The sequence below is a fragment of the Catharus ustulatus genome, chromosome 3, assembly GCF_009819885.2.
Source record: "Catharus ustulatus isolate bCatUst1 chromosome 3, bCatUst1.pri.v2, whole genome shotgun sequence".
Classification (NCBI taxonomy): domain Eukaryota; kingdom Metazoa; phylum Chordata; class Aves; order Passeriformes; family Turdidae; genus Catharus; species Catharus ustulatus.
This window is the reverse complement of record NC_046223.1, coordinates 87,804,054-87,823,906: the sequence shown is the minus strand read 5'-3', so window position 1 is coordinate 87,823,906 and position 19,853 is coordinate 87,804,054. Positions and strand designations below refer to the sequence as shown.

At 43.4% G+C, this 19,853-nt stretch overlaps 1 protein-coding gene across 27 annotated transcripts in view; it reads left to right on the top strand.

Moving 5' to 3' along the window:
- The first annotated feature begins 5,262 nt into the window (after window positions 1-5,262).
- The window catches only part of RIMS1 (regulating synaptic membrane exocytosis 1), a 310,442-nt gene continuing 295,851 nt past the window's right edge, over window positions 5,263-19,853 (top strand). For 17 of the 27 annotated variants that reach the window (XM_033054822.2, XM_033054845.2, XM_033054816.2 and 14 more), the window contains exon 1: window positions 5,267-5,717. In XM_033054822.2, the coding sequence (XP_032910713.1) occupies window positions 5,554-5,717 (164 nt within the window). In that variant the 5' untranslated portion in view covers window positions 5,267-5,553. Of the gene's footprint in view, window positions 5,718-19,853 lie in introns of all 27 variants that reach the window. The other 10 variants (XM_033054837.2, XM_033054832.2, XM_033054836.2 and 7 more) reach the window with 3 other exon arrangements.

Sequence of the window (19,853 nt, the reverse complement as noted above, 5' to 3'; positions counted from 1 at the left end):
GTCTACACTATCAGCTTTACACAATAGGTCCAGAATAGAAACAAAAAGCAGATGATGACTTTTTAGGATGGAGGGTGATATCAGTTACATCACTTTTCCACTCTCTTCTAGTTAAAGGGGAAAAAGTGGAAACTGATCTTAGTATCTTAGAAAATTATGTTGAACTTAAAACCTTGTTAGTATTTCTGAGTTAAAAAATTTAACAAACACATTTGGAAAGTAGTTTAATTTCTAACTGAAATAAAAATCAGCTCTTAATGGATTCAGATCAGATAGGAGTTTGCAAACACACTAAAAGGGTTTGATTTGGAGCTGCACATACAGAAGCATCATGTTGGGGAGGAAGAAGGTGACAGTTCCTGTTTATGCATTTTTGGCAAGCTGCACCTGAAGGATGGGATGATTTTCTGGAAACTGTCATGCCAGAAATACACAGCTAAACAGGGGGGAACTGAGAAGAGCAAAGGGAGTAAGAGAACTATGGGGGTGGGATAGGGTCTCTAGTTTATTTTCTTAAGGAAATTAAGCTGTGCAATCGCACTGCTTTTCTGTCAGTACAACAGCAATAACACTTGAATCTCTTTACCAATTTGAAAAAAGCCTGACAAAAAAGGAGAAATTTAGAAACATTGAGCACTTGTGAGTTTTACAAAAATCAGCAGCCAGATAGAGGAGACTTAGATTTCTGTGCCCAGTAAAGAATAAGTGAAGTGTGAACTCAGCTGTATTATTTGATACAAGAGAATCCAAAGCTGTCATTGAAAAGCAGGCTCCATAAGGTTTGCTGTCAATAGAACTGCTTGTTTGTCATTTAGAGGTAGGAGCACTTTTTACTTGTTTGTTTGTTTGGGATTTTTGTTTGTTTGTTTTTAAAATAAAATATATTTAAATTAAACCAAAGACTTCTGCCTGAGATGATTTTTAAAAGGTTCATTACTGCAGAATATTGGCACTCATTATAAAATTATGCATAATACCAGATCTTGTCTAGAACAGGCCTTGAAATTCCTACCTGAAATTAAATCCATTTGGGCCAGTGCGTTCTCTCTGTCCTGGAAAGGACTGCTTCCGTTTCTTCTCATGCTAGTTCTGACCCTTTTCTCTTTCTTAAAATACTGTGGTGCCACCAAACTTAAAGAAATGAAAAGTCATGAGTCAGATGCCACAAAAATGCCTGCTCTTGAAAATTATGGTATGTTGATAAAATATATTTTACTTTGGATTTGGACAGTCTTTGAAATTTTTTTAAATCCTTCAACTTCTTGAGAGAGAGAGAAATCATAGTGTTCCACTTTCATTAATGTATTGTGAGAAATCACTGTGAGCCGTTGGTGCTACAGGATATTTCACCTTTCATGGCTGTCCCTTAAATGGCAAACCCACTGAGTCTGAAAGCTCCTCCATAGCTTTCATATCTCCATTTTTCCATCAGTCTCAAAGATCACCACTCTTCTAGTCAAGGAACCTACAGGAAAACCCTCTGAACGGTTTGTTTCTTCTTTCAGTTTGCCTCATGCAAGAAAACAAATGATCATGATTGCTTACAGCTAGTGAAAAGGGAGTATTGGCGGAACTGAGAAATTTTGAATGTGGCATTTGGTCAAAAAAAAAGGAAGCTATGGGGGAGAAGGAAGATTCCCAAGATTGAGGGGACGTCTAGAATCATAAAGAGATATACATTTGTCATGCATAGGAAATATGTTATGATGCCCTATGCATGACAACAAGTGAACATTTGTTGTTATGTACTGAGAAGAAAAGGTCATGGATTCCATTATAATGATCGGCTTTTCAAGTTTAGGAAAGTAATTTACCTGATATGTTACAATAGCTATACTGATGTTCCACTTCTAGATTTCACAGCAGCTTGCTCTAGACAGGACTTCAGAGAAATTGATTTAATAGAACACCTGTCAGTGACAAGATGTTACTAAGCAAGGGTAACTCACTAACCAGGCAATGAAATTCTCTTGAAGGCTCCCATGTATCATTCCAACTTTGGGATATAATATATTGAACTAGACTGGGCTTCCCACACACTGTTGATTGGACAACAGTGTCAGATATTTCATCATTACAAAATAAATGTGTGCAAATCAGAAAACAACCACTAAATGTTGTAAATACTGTCAATAAGAGCTCAGTCTCTTCATGAAGACTATAAAAAATGGACTTTTACGGTTTTTTCTTTATTTCTCTCTAGTAAATTTTACTGCTTTTGTACAAAAATAACACAAAATCATTTGCTGTGTCTAGGACTTTTTAGGCATAAGGAAAAACATTGCCAAAAGCCTGAGAGAGGTGAACCTTCCCATCTGCTCAACACTGTTAAAGTCACATCTGGAGTGACAATTCTAGTTCATCACTCCCCAGCACAAGAAAGACATGGACATAGAGCAGCTGGTCAAGTGAAGGGCAAGGAAGATAGTTTAGGAATTGGAGCCATGTCATATGAGGAAAGGCTGAGAGATGGACCTAGTTAGCCTAGAGAACAGAAGGCACAGGGGCATCTCACAGATGTGAGTAAATATCTGATGGGAGGGTGAAAGCAAGACTGAGTCAGGTTCTTTTCAGCGGTGCCCAGTGATACAAAAAGTGGCAATTGGCAGAAACTGAAGTGCAGGGGGTCTTGTCTGAACACAAGAAAACATTTTTTACTGTGCAGCTGACTAAGTACTGGCACAGGTAGCCCAGAGAGGCTGTGGAGTCCACCATCCTTGGAGAGACTCAAGGCCATCTGGATGCAGTCCTTAGCAACCTGCTCTAGCTGACCCTGCTTGACCAGGTTGGTTGGACCAGATGTCCTCCAGTGGTGCCTTCCAATCAGAATGTTTCTGTGATTATGTGCTTTTCAGCAAAACAGTTTTAGTCACAGTATTGGCTTGGTGCAAGTTTACACTCCAACTTCCATAACTTTTGAAACCTGTATTCTGCAAGAGTTTTCAGCTTTCCCTTTAAAGTTATAAGAAAGTGTATATATAAAACGTGTACTCTCTGAATTAATTTTGTATTTTCCACAGATCAGTAAGAATTCATGTGCTTGACCCAGTAAAAAGCAATTAACAGAATAGAGAACAGATATAAATAACTGTGTCAGTAATTAATAAGCAGAAAGGTGAGTAGGATAACTTAACCTCATGTAGTATTTTCTTCATAAAATTATCTTGGAGACGCTTGCATGTCTTAGACCTTTTATGTTTTGGTTAGTTTGTGCTTAAAGCTGTGATTCTTGAACACTAAGGCCATTGCTCTTGTGAGTGCAGTTACTTGAGCTACATCCTTTACTTGGCATATGCAGGTCCACCCAAATTACCTGAAGGATTGAGTATAGACTACCTATGTATACCTGTAACAACATAATTATTATATCTAGTATTACCATTCCAGTCATGTTCTAGTTATTTCTGATACTAAACATATGGTGGTACCTTACATTCTTCTCATCATCTTATTTTTTCAGTCTTGCTTCCTTTATTTTGAAGTGGCTGCCTGTTGTTAATGAATGGATAAATTCTTCAGCACCAGCCTGCTACATGAAGGTTATCTTCCCTGCCGGTCACAGATGGTGGGAAGTGATTTTATTGATTTGTTAGTACTTAGCTAGAAGGATTACATCTAGCAGTAATAATGTGGCCAGGCCCTGGGACAAATCACCACACCAGTTAGTGGAGGGTCTGTGTCTTAAACTGAGTGTGACATTATTATATTCACCAGCCTTTCATAGTGCTTTGCTTATTAACACCACTGTGATCTTTTCTGAGCCATCTGTCGGTCACTCAAGTTTCTGTTTCCTTCATGAACTGGAAAAGTTGGGAGACTTCAGTTTCTGAACTGAACTCAGGCATTATCCTACAAAAGTTCTGGTGGTAACCATAGTGCTTATTATGTTTTTTCTTTATAAATTATGTTATCAAATTGTGTCCTGCAGAAAATCTCTTGGGGGACATAGGCAGATGGCCACAGTAATTCCACTCAAATTCAAAGGGTCATGAAGGTTCATGGCTTCCAGAATTTGAGTGAGAGGTATTAGCGTGGCTGGGAGAAATCTGGTCCCTCTCCCTTATTCCAAACTTGCCAAGTTTGGCAGAAAGAAGCATTGAACACTGCCAGCATAGATTTTTTCCCCCTTTGGTTCGTGCTCATCAGATGATCTCTCTAGAAACCAGAGCTGTTTCCATGCTGTGACCTCAGCAGAAGTACAACTGAGAGGTCTTAAGTATCAGCATCTGTTAGTGGTAACTAACATTTTGCCTGAAAGTGCAGTTTTCTCTGTATTTTAACTTTGCATTTCTAAGTAGCCTGAATGATTTCATTCACTGACAGGCACACGTATGAGCAGAGGACATTTCAGAGCTAGAGGCATGAGCTTTTTTGGCCAGTGGATTACATGCAGATGATCTCCTGTAGAGAAATCTGCTGCATTCATTACCAGCTTCCCAAAATGAAGTTACTCAGAGCTAGCAGACCAGAAAGTGACAGGAAAGCGATCTGTCTCAACATGACGTTTTGTTTCAGTGTGCACTAACCCCTCAGTTGAGCGGTCGGCACTGTGACATGTTTTGTGGCCAGTTTCAGTGGGTCACAGTAGTTAAAAATGGGTCTGATAGATAAGAGCACTTGCCACCCGCGTGGGAGGTGTGTGTGGACCATGGCATGGGTGGCACGAACGGGGTTTAAGAAGCGTGTGAAGAAAGTGCTGAAGCGTGGGACTCTAAGGAAGGGATGGTCGAGCAGTGACAGCGCTGGCTTAAGGAAAGCGGGCTGCAGCTGGGGCCAGCACAGCTCCAGCCCGAGGGAGTGGCGGCTGCACTGGGAGCCCAAGGCTCCCCAGCGCCCCAGGCAGCCCCGCAGCAAACCCATACCCTGCCACGGGTGGCCCTGCCTCGGGTGAGCCGGCAGCCCTGGCGGGAACACGGGCGAGCACCTGCGGTGAGACAACCTGGAGGAGGACGTGAGGAGGGCGGCGGTGCCGGGGCCAGCGCCGCGGCCGTGCGGCCGCCGGACGAACCCAGGGGCGGCAGGAGAGAGAGGCGCGGCCGGCCCGTGTGCCCGGCGCGGGCAGGGGCAGCGGCACCGCGCCTCGGACTCCGCCTCACCGGCACCGAGCTCCCCTCCCTCGCTCCCTCCCTCCCTCCTCCAGCGCCAGGCTCGCAGCGGCGGAGCATCGCAGCGGCAGCACCCGCCCTTCCCGGCCGGCCGGCGGCGCGCACCGCCCCCCCGCTCCCTCACGCAGCCCGCCGGCGGCGATCCGGAGCCCTCCGCGCCACCGCACCCCCGCTCCGCACGCCCACCGCCGGGAGGATGGGCTGCGGGCGGCGGCGCGGCAGCCCCTGAGCTCCCCGAAGCCGCGGAAACAAAGGGAGCGAGCAGCGGCAGCACCGGGCCGGGGTGGATGCAAGCAACCATGAAAGGCTGGGTCTCCGCCTCCTCCGCTGCTGCCAGAGAGCTGCCGGCTGCCGCTGCTCGGAGGACTACCCTGTGAAGGGGGCGGAGGAGAGGCTGGCTGGGTTCGCTGTGCAAAGGTAGAAGGTGTAAGGGAGAGGCGGAAAGAAAATGTCTTCTTCGGTGGGGCCCCGCGGCCCTCGCCCGCCCACGGTGCCCCCCCCGATGCAGGAGCTGCCCGACCTGAGCCACCTGACAGAGGAGGAGAGGAACATCATCATGGCAGTGATGGACCGGCAGAAAGAGGAGGAAGAAAAAGAAGAGGCCATGCTCAAGTAAGCAGACGCTAGTCATTCATTCATTCAGGCACTCATTCATGCACCGATCGCCGGCGGGCGGAGCGGGCGCTGCCACAGCGGGAGCCGGCCGGTGCCCGGAGCCGGCCGCTTCGCCCTGCTCGGCGGGGCTGGCGCCGCGGAGCCCCGGTCCCGCTCCGCTCCCGGCCCGTAACTTCCTCCTCCCCCACCCCGGGCAGCTCCTTCCGAGGCAGCACCAGCACCGCCGGGGGAGCCCGGCACCACGGGACGGAGCGGGACAGCGGCCCTCCCTGCCCCGAGGGAGCCGGCGGCGCAGGGCGGGCGGAAACCCCGACACGGGGGTGAGGGGCGAGGTGGGATTCCTTTGGGGTCCCCAAAACCCCGCCTCTGCCAGGAGGGGCCGCTGGGTGGGGTTTCCCTCCGTGCGGGAGCCTCCGCGGCTGCCGTGCTGCCCCCGCCTGGCTCGGCCCCCGCTGCCGCCCGCCGCGGGGCCGGGGCGCTGCCCCCGCCCGGCACACCCCCGGCCCCGCTCCGCCCGGCCGGCCCGCCGCTCCCGGCCCGCCCGCCGCCCGCTCCAGGGCGGGCAGCCGCGCCAGCAGCGCGCTGTGGGGCAGCGGGGCGTTCGTAATAAGGAAATAGATGGAATTAGTCGCACTGCTCATTCCAGCGGGCGGGCGGGCGTGCGTGGTGGCGGGACGGCGGAGGAATGGGTTTATCCCGCTGCCGGCGGCACTGGGAGGGGTGCGGGGAACGCGGGGTGTGGGTAGGTGCCATGTTTGGAAACCAGATCCCCACAGCCTCTTTTGAACCTTTTCCCTCGTCCCTGCCAAGCATCGCATGTGATCACATTTTTTAGCCTCCTCCGTCAGTCGGAGGCTTCAAACGTAACGTTGCTGAATCGCCTACTGCGAGTGAAGAGAATAAACAGCTCGGAGTCGTGGCCTGTGGAGGAGAATCACGGCTTCTCCCTTCATGACAGCCCGTCAGGCCTGTTCGCTCCGGGCGGGAGGTGTGGGAGAGGTGGCTGAACAGTGCGAGCCTCTGACGCCACGCAGCCCCTCCGTGCCACAGGAGGTGTATCCTTACCTCACTGCCGCCTGCTTGCGTGCACCTGTGCTTGCAAGGGATGCGCTGGGGCTGTGACGTGATCTGGGTGTTTCTTTCGGCCGCATCGGAAATACCCACTTGAGCCATGCAGGTGCCAGCTCTTCCCCAGGGCTGGGCACCAAAGCCCCGCAGGCTCCCGGCTTCGGCCCCGTGCGCTCTGCGCGGTGAAGCTGGGACAGCCTTTTAGTACGTTGTTGTCCCTGCCCCTTCCTCTTCGTTCTGGACTGAATTTTTACAGGGGCTACTAGAGATCCTTGCGATGGTGGGTACTGGGGCCCAGCAGCCTGTGCTGTGCTGGCTGGGAGCTGTCCGGGACTGTGGTGCTTGGATCTCAGTTCGAGACGAAGAGTTCAGTTTGCTGTTGCAGTTCATTGTGCTTGGGGTGTGGCTACCCTTGGAGGTGGGGTGATTGGAATGAGAAATGCTCTGTGGAGATGCATTGTGTTAGTCACTGTGGAGAAACGTGAGTGAAGGATCCCTTCTCAGTTTCTATTAATCAGAAGAAAATATAAAAAAGGCTCAAAGGCTCTATATGTATCCTTCTGTTTCTTGTCCTCCAGCACAGCTACTTCTCTATAAATATTTAGCTTTTATTCTGTGAAGAAGATTACTGGTTCTGTGATGATGTTGTAGAGGAATACTATAAATCTTACAGTTGCTGTGAGAATGAACTTCATTTGGTAGAGATGGTATTTTCTCAGCCCTATTCTTGTTAACATTGGGTAGAGAATACATTACATTTTCCTCCTTTTTTCACTCTCCTTTTTTTTTTTTTCTTTTTTTTTTTCCTTTTTCGTTGGTGTTTCTGAATTCTGGACTGGTATTTCCTTTCCTGTGAGATTATGGGAATCTTCAGCAGTTTCGCTAAATAGGACACTTCAAATATAATTTTTAGAAGTGGGCAAAAATGAAGTGCTTTGTGAATTCAACTAGAAATTACTTTATATGATCTTCAAAGGTTTGTGATATCCAAATTAAAAAGTTTATTTCCCTACAAAAGTTCTTTCAAATAATAGGAATAACTTTCCATTGGCCTGAGAAATTGTGATTTTAAATAGATTTCTGTCTTTATTTAAAGAGTCAGAAATTAAGGGGAAATACACTGGAAAACTTACAAACCTGTATACTCACTTTAATTCATTGTTAGTTTGTAAAAATAAAGTCATGCAAATATTTTTCCTTTGGGTTATGATTCAACTCTTAGAGAGAGCCACTAGATTTTCTGGGATCATTTGTCTTTTCCGTATACTGAGCACTTACTTTCTTTTTGGAATAAGAGTTTGACACACCTTTCCATGGAGTAACTCTTTTAAGACTGGAATTTTGACAAGAATTTACTTCCATAATTTTATAAAGGGTTGTTATAAATATACAGTGGTGCTATCAGATGACACAGCTATATTATAAAAATCAGATATCATCACCACTTCTTCTTATTATCTTTGTTAAAAGATTTTCTGATTATCCAAATGTCTCAACAAAACTGCCACTAGTTTTCATTAAAACCACCTGGTGGAGAAATGTTTCCATCTGTAACACCCACATGCAAATCTGTAATTTTCCCTGAAAGTGAAGCTGAGAATCAGTGCTGCAAACTAGGCTACCTTCAATCCTGGGCTGATCAGAGGCCGGATATGTGCTGTCTCATGAATCATAAGGGCTAAAAAGGGTGCAGAATTTCTCTCCTGTTCTGGATGTCCTGATAGCAATGAAAGTTTCTAAAACAGTACTTGTAATTTTCCTTTCCAGCACTCCTCACAGGAGAAAACCATAGGAAGAAGTATTGGTTAAATGACTTTATTCTTCACACAGTGATCATAAAATTTTGGATCCAGTGGAATTTGAAGTGTTTCTGTGAGTGGACTGTATGGATTTCAGAAGTGAAAGCAGTTAGGGTCATTGGTGAAGAGGCTGTGTCCCTCTCCTTCCTGATCCCTGTTTCTGACTCTGAGCTAAAAGCCTTCTTGTAAACCCTCTCCGCCAGTTCATGCTGACATCAGCACGCACCGCAGCATGCCAGCCTGCGAACAGGGCGCTGTTACAGGGTGCGGGACCATGGACACTGAGCTGTTTGCACTGGAGCATTACAGATGCGTCCTTGGGTATGAGACCACCTGCTCGCTGCTTTCCAGGAACTTCCTCTGTCTGTCAGTTTGTTGGTCTGCTGAGTTTCCTTCAGCTGTGTGGGGCTAACAGAGCTTGACACCCCCTTAGGGTAAAGATATATCTTATACTGGCCAGTGTGGCTTTCTTTTTCTAGGGACACCTGGTCAGAAGTAGGGACCTTGTGCTCCCCACACCCTTCCAATAGCTGATTGCACACTGCTGTGGATGGTGTTTGTGGAAGGGGAACACTTTGGTGTCCTATGACCTGTTGAATACCAGGCAGTAATGTGTTAAGGAGTTTGGGCTTTTGTGAAGGTTCCTTTTGCGTGTTTTATGTACAGGTGTACCTTGGCTTGAGGAACACTTTGTCATTAATTGATTGCCTTGAAATTGCCTTCCAAAGGCAGGTTCTGCATTCCTTCTGTAACAGGGACAGTGTCACCAAGTATTACTGAGACCATTACCATGCCTTCATTCAATGAACTGTGGTCCTAGTCTGTTGGATGGCACTGAAGAAGACTCAGATCCATATAAACACTTTGATGCTTGCCAGGCACTAAGTAGAAACTGAAACCTCTTCAGTGCAGTCTCACAGTCTGGGACAGGAAGCAAGTCCTTTGTCTCATCTCGGAGCTTCAGAGCTTTGTGTTGTGTTCCTCTGTGGCTGTGAGAGCATCACTTACCTATTTGCCACACCTTTGAAAGCTATATGGAAAGCAGTCTGTTGGGTATATGGGGCTTTACCAAGGTATACTCAACCCTCATCTGCTCTTATTTCACTGTTTCACACTGACTTTGCCAGATTTTTGTGTGTATCTCTGAAGACTATAGTCTCTATAATCTCTTTAGTAGTACTTGGCCTTAGACACCCAAGCTTTTGCTGTTTTTGTACGAATAAATGTTTGCATAGAACAGTAGTAAAATGGCCTCCTCCGCAGCCTAATTCACATGGGAGGCATTTTTTCCTGTTTTACTTGGTAGATACTCCTGTAGCTGGAGGGAAGAGTTTCATTGTTGAGTGACTGATGTCTAGCCTGAAGTCCAGATATTGCCCAACAGGTGACGGATGTGACTAAAAAATTGTGAAGAAGCATGAAAGGGTACATTTTCAATGAAACTGAAGAGAGAAACAAATCTTTATTTGCAAAAGTGTGTGTGTGTGTGTAAAATTGAAAGAAAAAATAGTTTAGAGGTTTAGAGGGTACATTTTAAACTAGGTAGCCTGAGAAAGCTATTTTGCTTGTGAGTATAAGGTTATGTACAAAACCACAGTTATGTACAGCAAACTTGAATCACAGAGAAATCACAGAAGTATATATATGTGTGTACTTAAGATGAATTTTGCTTATATGCAGTTGTGTGCCTTATCTCATTGGATTAGGCAAGTATTAATTGGAAACTATGGCAGCTGAGAACACAGCTAGTGAGTTCCAGTTCTGCTCAAATTTTGGCCAGTAATTAGAAAGTGGTTCCTAGTTACCATGGCATTTGTTTGCTGGAGCAAACTTAAGTGGGGATAAAAGCTCTTACTAAGCTTCTGATGGGACATAACAAAGCCGTGAGATTGTTGGCTATGTGGCAACAATGGCTATGTTGGCTATGTTGGCTGTGTTGTGAGGTAGTGGCAATGGAAAGTTAGCTAAGACACAGGAGATGCTTTGTAGTTTTGTACCTCTTAATTGAGTAGCTTCAGTAGAGGGGGTAGCATGTACTTGAAACCTTTCCATCTTAAAAGATATCTCAAGAATTTTCATGGCAGTTAATTAGGGAAAATTTGATGCTAACACCCTATTTTGACCACCTAGTATGGTACACAAGCTTGATTTCAATATAACTCAGATCTCTAGAATCAATAGGGATATTGCAGCTGCTCATGTTTCAGGGCTGCCAAATCCTGGTCACTTGCAGTTGGTGAGAATATCTGTTTCAGGGTTTGCAGAGTAACTTCTATGTAATTTCCTTGGGGCACCTGGAAGCCTTCACTACTGTGTAACTGAAGATTAACCAATGGCCAGGAGGCTTGTGCTCTCAATCAGTTTCCTGGAGACAATGTCTTTCCTTCTCCCTTTCTAGCACTTGGACCACACCTATCATTGTCAGAAAACACTGAATGCTGCTCAAAGTGGCAGCTGCTGCCATCCTCATTTTGTATAGTACTTATGGGGAACAGGAGGAAGTACAATTCCAAGACCTTCTTAGCTTGTGTGCTGCAAGTCCCTTGATAATAATTGCCCTTCCATAAAAAGCAGGGAAGGAAGAGGTAGGATCATTCTTCTTCCTTTCTGTTGAAACTGGGCCACTTTCCAGAAATGAGAGTGAAGGGGCCATCTTGAGGAAGTCTGTCCTTATCTTATCTTTAGGATGTAGGGTTGAAAACCTATCTTTAATCCCACTGAGAAACAATGGAGGAATTTAGAGTTATGGGAACTGGTTGTGCATTTGGCACCAAGGAATTAAAGGATGAAATAGATAAACAATAACAAGACTCTCCTCCGATTCAGCCTCCCTCTTATTTAGTCCTTCTATGGCTGCATGAATTTCACTTTGGAGCAGGAGGAATGGAGGCTTCTGCTTGAGAGCCTTTATTTCTTCCTTTGTTCTTAAAGCAGTTTGGAACCATAATGTTTCAGACCCTATGGTGGTAGAGGGAGCAGAGTGCAGGTTGCTTACTGTGTGCATGGATATTTTAAGCTCCCTGAATCACCTAGAAAGATTGTTCAAATATTACCTTGCACCTCTTCCTGACAGTGCCAGCTCTGATCCTGACACTTGAGTGTACAAATCCATGATGAAGTGATCTTACTTCTGGAGATTGTCTCTACTCAGAGCAGGGCCATCTGCAGCAGGTAGCCCAGGACCAAGTGCAGGTGGCTTTGGAGTATCTCCAAGGATGGAGACTCCGCAACCTCTCTGGACAGTCTTTTCCAGTGTTCAGCTACCCTCACAGTAATCATTCAGATGGAACTTCCTGCATTTCAGTTTGTGTCTATTGCTCCTTGTCCAGTCACTGGGTGACTCTGGGAAGAGTTTGGCTCTGTCTTCTTTTGTCCTCTCCACTGGGAATTTACATGTATAAAAATCCTCCTGGGTCTTCTTTCCTCGGGCTGAACAGTCCCCACTCTCTCAGCCTTTCCTCACATGATGTCCTCCAATCTCTTGACTGTATTTATGACTCCTTGCTGCACAGGCTCCAGCATGTCTTTCTTATATCGAGAAGCCCAGAAGTAGATTTATCATCCAGACATGGCAGAGAGCAAAGATCACCACTTTCAGTCTGCTGGTGATGCTTTTTCAGTGCAGTCCAGGATGGCATTGGCCTTCTTTGCTGCAAGCGTATGTTGCTGGCTCATGTTCAGCTTGGTGTTGACCAATGTTGACCATTCTCAATTGCTTCTCTGCAGAGCTTCTTCCCAGCTGGTTGGCCCCCTGGGATTATTCTCCTTGTGCAAGACTTAGCATGTCCTTATACTGGTTGTTTTCAGGCTTACAAGAGAGACCGATATCTAAACATGTTCTCATATCATTCAAAGATTGCTTTAGTCACTGGTCCTCACCCTTTTCTCTTTACTGCCCAAGGCCTTTGCACAGAAAGGAGGAGAGAGAATTGAACAGTGCAGAAACTGTTGTGGCCTTTTGGCCAATTTGAAGCTTCAAGTTTTCATCAGTCTGAGAGGGCAGGTATAGCCATAAATGTGTTTTGACAAAGCAGACAACAAGGAGTGTTTTCATGCCTTTCAGGGTATTTCAGAGAATTGATAGTGATTTTTTCACTTGAGAGTGGACTGAGTTTTCTAAGGAGACCGAGGAGTCAAAACACATTCACAATTGAACACAATCACTAGCAAGGCAATTATGAGACAGTCATTGACTGATCTACTGGGCAGCCATCTCACTGCTGAGGAGGAGCAGGAGACTGTCAGCAGACAATAGCAGATTGATAGGCATTTCTTAAAAGCTACAGAAGAATGGGAGGTGATAGGGGATGACAGGCAGTAATAAACATTCCTACCATCTTTTAACACAGGCTTCAGATCAGCGTATGTTGAACTTTCAGAACGTCTGAGCTGCAAGCTGCTGTCCAGAGCTCTTTCTGGCCCCAGTTTAAGTGGTTTTATTGGAATGCACAGGGCATTATTTCTGCGCATGTGTCTTCCCCCATGATTCTCCACTTGATACAAGATTCTGCCAGAGCTTAATTGGCAGCTTTGTCTGACATTGCAGTAATACTTTCTAACTAAGAAGTCTGTCATTCTTCAAATTCAGGGCATTATCTATGCCCTGCAGAAGGGTGAAGACAAAGACTGTGTGAAAGAACATGATCTCTGGGCAGGAACTTCTCAAAGTACAGAGTTGTTATAAACCTTATCTTGAAAGGAATTATGCAGAAGAAGCTTCTTCTTAGAGGGGGAGGGTACTATCCTATTGTTTATTTTTCTGGAAAATAGCAGAGGAAGAACAACATTAAGAGAGATTTGAAATTCTGTCTTGTCAATACCCTTTTATTTCTGAAGACCCATACAAAGTTTTTTGCATCCTTGGATAGGAAAGCATCTAACAAAGATTTAGCATGTTTCCTTCATCAAGCGGTTACTAAGCATTTTAAGACTTGAGATTAATGCCTTAAGAAAAGGCTATTTAAAAATACTGCTGCCCTTGTATTCAAGCTTGTTGAAATGCAGGCATTATTGAAAGTGGAAAATGACAAAACTGAAATTCTGTTATGGGTTGCCAATAGTTAGAGCCAATTATAATTTCTAGCTCATTTTACCTTCTCCTTTGCTCTACCCACTGGTGGCTGCTGCATTTGTCTACTCCCCTGGGCCTATCAGTTTTAATTAATAGATGTTAGCATGCAATTATGTTTTAGGGGAAAAAGTTTGCGTGCCTATAGTCTGACTTCATTTCCCAGCAGTGATAAAACATGTAAAAAAATCTTATGTCATCAGTTACAAATACAGAAGTGAGTAGTTTTATTCTGCTTTTTGAAAATACTTGCATAAATTTACAATTAGTGAAATGGTTTACACCTCACCAGATTTGCACCTCTGTATGATTTGCCTCAGTCAAATCCAGGTATTAGATCTGAAAGGATGCAGATACCTTATCTGATATCTATATCTCTCAAGAATTATGGTCATTTTATCCCTTATTTTTTACTACGTAGATATGGTAAAATATTATGCAATGTTTATAGTGTAGCTTAGTTTGGGAATCTAGACAGTAAATGTTAGTCAGACTTACTTTTGATATTCACAACAAGCAGCAGAAAAGAATACCATCATGAGTTTGATTTAATGGTTTCTTAGATAAGACAATTGATAGGATAGCATTGTAATTGTTAGTACTTAGAACTGAAGTAATCATCCTCAAAATTTGATTGCATTGTCAGATACTTACATCCAGAGAGAGTTTTAAGCAGGAAAGCCATGTTCCAAATATATTTTCTGGCACAGAAGCAAGAAAATTACAGAGGCAAGAAGAGCTAGTTGCAATTTTCAGAATAATGACACACAAAACCATTCATACGGTTGCCGCTTCAGAGGCATGAAGAGATATGGCATGATGAGTACCTGTTTCCAGACAGTTCTAGATTATATTAGAACACCTATTTAGTTTATTCACATCATGTGTATCTCATTTGCGGTGTCAAGACTTTGTACACTTTGCCTATGGTAAGTTCTTTTCATAATATTGAAGATAAGAGAATGTACCTGTCTGTATATGGAGTTTTTTCAGATATCTGTAATAAAAATGTAGTGTCAGAATCTTCTAATGTTTTCATCTGTCTTTCCTACATTAAAGCCTTCTGGAATCACTGAAGATCAGTATATGCCCTGAGAGTTGCTTTTTGATCAGGGATGAACCTAGCAGATAAAACTACACTTTTTAGTGATGATTGTGGTAGATTTAGAAAATTACCTGTTTCAAATTTTGAGGATCTGAGGTGTAACCAAGAATAATTTCCTGTGTATTTTGGACTTTAGATAAGCACTAAATTCTAGTATATTTCTAGAATGGTTGTTTAAATGTCTTGCATCAAAATGCAGTTATTTAAGATCCTTAATTGAGAGTTACTTTTTGAACTTCATTATATGAAATTTATTAGGACATTGCTAATGAATGGAGAGCAGCCAAACAACACTATTTTAGTGTAAGTACTGTTATATTGCAGGGGAAAAGGGTACTATTCTTTTAGCAAGAAGCAGAGCACTCTGTTCTGAAAATTGCTAATGGAAGTCTTCACATGCTTGAACGACCTAAGTGTGAAGTGTCTTCTCAAGTGTTTCTCTAGGTTACCAATACTGCATACTCTGAATTGGTCAAAGTATTTATGTATCCAAAACTCTTGTCTACATCTTAGGCTAGTAGGTCTAATAAAAGATTATGCATTTTTTTTGAATCTTGTTTGGATTGTGAGCCTAAGGAGCACTAAACGTCTTGTAGCCACTGCCCATGAAGGAAAATTTTTCTGGTTTTTGTAAAATCTATATTAATCTTAAAGTCTTTGAATACACTGTGAAGTGTTCAAAATCATATCCATAAACTAGGATTTTGTAATACTTCTACTAATACATCATTCTCCTTCCAGATATTTAGAAAATCCATGGTCATACACTATACAAACAATCCAGTTTCACCATGAACTATTTACATTTCTGGGTATTAATCATGTTAAGGATTAAAATTTTAGTAATAGGATTTTGAAAGAAATGACAATGAAGCAGTTTATGTGAGAAAAGGCCAATTTGGGGGCTGGATGATTGAATATGTTTACTTGTATTTTGAATCATGATTTTTTAGTGTGACTGTTTTCTTTTAGTGATTCCATTGGTCTTGGAAAAAGCATGAAGAGCTATGCAATAGCTACATGTCTGAGCTTTCTCATCTTTTTTCTTTAGCACTTGCAAGTTCTAAGAAAGCAGAGTATTTTTTCATGTATATTTATTATTCTCTAAGTTTTTAATTAGCCTTTTATATGAAGTTATTTTCAAACTTTTTGACTATTTAAAGTCATTGCACTTTTTCTTATTTGTAGTATTAACTTTGGAATAATTTTGACATTTGACATCAGGAGACTAAATTTTGTATTGATTAAATGATATCTAAAGATGCAGATGAAAAAATGTGAAAGCTTGGGCAGTAAAAGAATGTGAAAAACTTAAGAATATTTTAATTACTTTAAGTGATAAGTCTCCTTGGTACTGTTTTGCAGAAAGTTTGACATTGCACAACAAACTTCATCTCTACGGTTTAATGTTCTTCTGGTCATGTGTTTTTAGCTACGGATGTAGAATGAGAAGGCAGCTATTTGATGGAGCACATGGAGCATGAGCTGAGGCAGTTTAGAAGAAAGGACAGAATTTATGAGGACTCTAGATCATCCTAGGTTAACTCTATTGATTTTGGCCCAGGATGCTACCTGGAAAGTGTCAGGGCAATGGGTTTGCACTTTATGGATGAGAATTAAGAGGCTTTATATGTGTATATGTGTTTGCACCTAAGAATATGGAACTAGGCTGTACAGAAATGTGTGCAGGTTGCTTTATGGACTTTAATTACAACATTATGTTGCTTAGCATTGCTGTAAACATGCAGAGCGTGTTGGTGAAAGTTGTTCAAGAGCTGAAAATTAGGAACAATTTTGTCTGCAGTCATATCTTAAGGACAAGTGACAGTTGCTGCCACGGAGCAGCAAAACATTATATTTCTGTGGTCCCATGTCTCTGCTGAGTTTGATGAACTGTGGTGACTCTGCCTTGAACAAACCTCACTGGAAGCACATCTGTTAACCAGAGTAAAACCGAAGAGTTGTTCAGTTTGTTTAAATAGGATACGTCTGTGTAAATCTTGTGTTTTGCAGACTGAAGCAAATTTTACCCAAATGCATCCAGTAATTGTTCACTTACACCCCAAGCCTTACATAGAAAGTAAACCTAAGAGAAGTGAAAGCAAGGCATGGCTACCTATTAAATAAAAAAGGCACCTCACTGCCTCACTTTATTTATTACTCTTCAGAAGTGTATCTGTATTTTTTAAATTACTTTGTGTTCTGCATACTTCCTGCAGTCTTAATACTGCATTTTGTTTTCCTTTGGTTTCTCCAAGAAACTGTTTTTCAATATACTCACAGAAAGGAACTGTATTTACTCAAAGGTGGAAATTGCAGAATTATATGAATTGATTCTGCTAGTGTATATGTAAAAAGTGTGTAAATTCCTTTGAGATTAAATGCACAGTACATTTTTCTTGTATTTCAGAGCAAAATTAGATATTGATTTTTTAATGAGAAATCTATTTGAAGAATATAGAACTTCACTAATATATTATGATTCTTGTATTTTATGTTTTAGATGATTTCATATTGATTGTAGTTTTTAAATTTAAAAGCTCTCACTTTTTCAAGCAAAATATCTTCATAATTTATCTTGCAAGGGTTTTTAAATCTTTCTTCATCAGCTTGAAGCAAAACATCATTCCTTAAAAAGGTATTTTCAAACAATTACCACTCACTATGAAAAAACTGCTAACACAAGTTCTTGGGAGTCAACTGATCAGTTTAGGGATTTAGCAGGAATTTACAGGTTTATTCAGTTGTAACATCCCTTTTTCTGGTGGGCCTGTTTCAGGTTCGAGGCTTGTCCCTGTCTGACCAGGTTTGAGCAGTCCGTGTGGAAAAGGAGCTGGTTACATGGCTTGTGAAACAATGCTCTGTCTTTCATTCAGCCAAGATGATCTGATTTTTCTTGGTTTTTGCTCTGTATGAGATCAAAAGGAAAAAAGCTGAGATTTCCATGATGTGAAGTAAAATTAATGACATGAACAATATGAAGGAAGAATCTTGAGGAGAACAGTGCAACAGGAATGCTGCCTGTTATGGAGGGGGTTTGCCCTCTCAGTTTTTACAGGGTTTGTGGTTTGGGAGTGCTTTCTGCTCTATCCTTGAAGAATTTATGGTCATGTGTTTTTTATTGCCTGCATATAAGTGTTTGCCATATTTCTCTGAAATCAAGACCTCGACAGAGTGATTCATGGTTTTTCTCTCATTTTGTTGGATTACTACAATGTATTGTACTGGGATTAGCCTTGAAACTTCCTGTTGATCTTGTACTGTACCTTTTACCTTTCCCTCTGCTTCCTATTACTTCTCATCTTAATACAGAGCTTTCCTTCCTGTGTACTGGTAGATTTAAGATCACAGAAGAAAGTCTTCTTTAAAGTAGAAAAGGCAGGTAACTTTCACATACAGGTTTAGTGAAGAAGACCTGAATTTGAAAGCTTTCTATGAAAGCCAAAGTTTGATGAACTTTCTGTGAGGGCAGCTCACTAGTTATGTGAAAGTTTCAGAGGTGGAAAGGAAGTAGTCTTCCTGGAAATTTACTTAATGGTGTGAAATACCAGGTGTTAAAATTTGAAGATGGGCACTTGCATGTCTGGAATTCATAAATAAACCAAGAAAATCAATAAGTGACTTTGGCAACTGCCACCCTTTTGACTCCTTTGTCAGAGGCCAAGAACTGAACGAACAAGAAAATTAAAAGTGTTTTCCCTGAAGAAAAAGGAAAAGTACATTTTCCTTCAGGCTAAAGCTGAGGCCAACAGAGAGTTCAGGAAAGCTTTTATTGCTGTGTGCTCTGCTGGGTTCAATGTGGCTGGATGCTGGGCGGCCACCAAAGCTGATCTGTTGCTCCCTTCCTCAGCTGGGCAGGGGAGAGAAAATATAATGAAAGGCTCATGGACCCACATAAGGGCAGGGGGAGATCACTGAGCAGTTGCTGCCACACACAAGAAAGACTCAGCTTGGGGAAATTAATTTAACTTACTGCCAGTCAGAATCAGAGTAGGATAATGATAAATAAAACCAAATCTTAAAACACTTTCCCCCACCCTTCCCTTCTTACTTGGTTCAACTTCACTCCTGATTTTCTTTGTCTTCTCCCTCAGAGCAGCGTAGGGATGGGAAATAGGGGCTGCAGTCAATTTATCACATGTTGTCTCTGCCATTCCTTCCTTTTCAGGGGAGAACGCCTCACAGTCTTCGCCTACTCCAGTGTGGAACAGAACTTTTTAAGTGCCATCATGCAGTGTGTGTAGGACAGCCAGGGGATCAAGCCCAGCCAGCCTGGGTTTAGGAAAGGCAGGCCCTGCATGGCCAACCTGATCTCCTTTAATGACCAGGTGGCCTGCGTAGTGGATGAGGGAAAGACTGTGGATGTAGTCTACCCGGACTTCAGTAAAGCCATTGACACTGACTTCCTCTGGAGAAAATGGCAGCCCATGGCTTAGGCAGGTGTCTTCTTATCTGGGTTAAAACTGGTTGGATGGCTGGGCCCAGAGAGTGGTGGTGAATGGAGTCACATCCAGCTGATGGCTGGTCACCAGTGATGTTCTCCAGGACTCAGTACTGGGGCCAGTCCTGTTTAGTGTCTTGATCTGGATAAGGAGATTGAGTGCACCCTCAGTAAGTTTACAGCCAGTGCCAAGTTGGGTGGGCATGCCGATCTGCTGGAGGGTAGGATCTGAACAGGCTGGATCGATGGCCAAAGCCATTGTATGAGGCTCAACAAGGCCAAGAGCTGGGTCCTGCACCTGGGTCACAACAACACCCTGCAGTTCTACAGGCTGCGGGCAGAGTGGTTGGAAAGTTGCCTGATGGAAAAGGACCTGGAGGTGCTGGTGACAGCAGCTGAATGTGAGCCAGGGTGTGCCCAGGCATCCTGGCCTGTATCAGCAGTAGTGTGGCCAGCAGGACCAGGGCAGTGATTGTCCCTCTGTACTCAGCACTGGAGAGGCCACAGCTCTGTCCTGTGTCCAGTTCTGAGCCTGTCACTGCAAGAAAGATACTGAGGGGCTGACGCAAGTCTGGAGAAGGGCAATGGAGCTGGTAAAGGGTCTGGAGCACAGGTCCTGTGAAGAGTGGCTGAAGGAGCTGGAGTGTTTAGC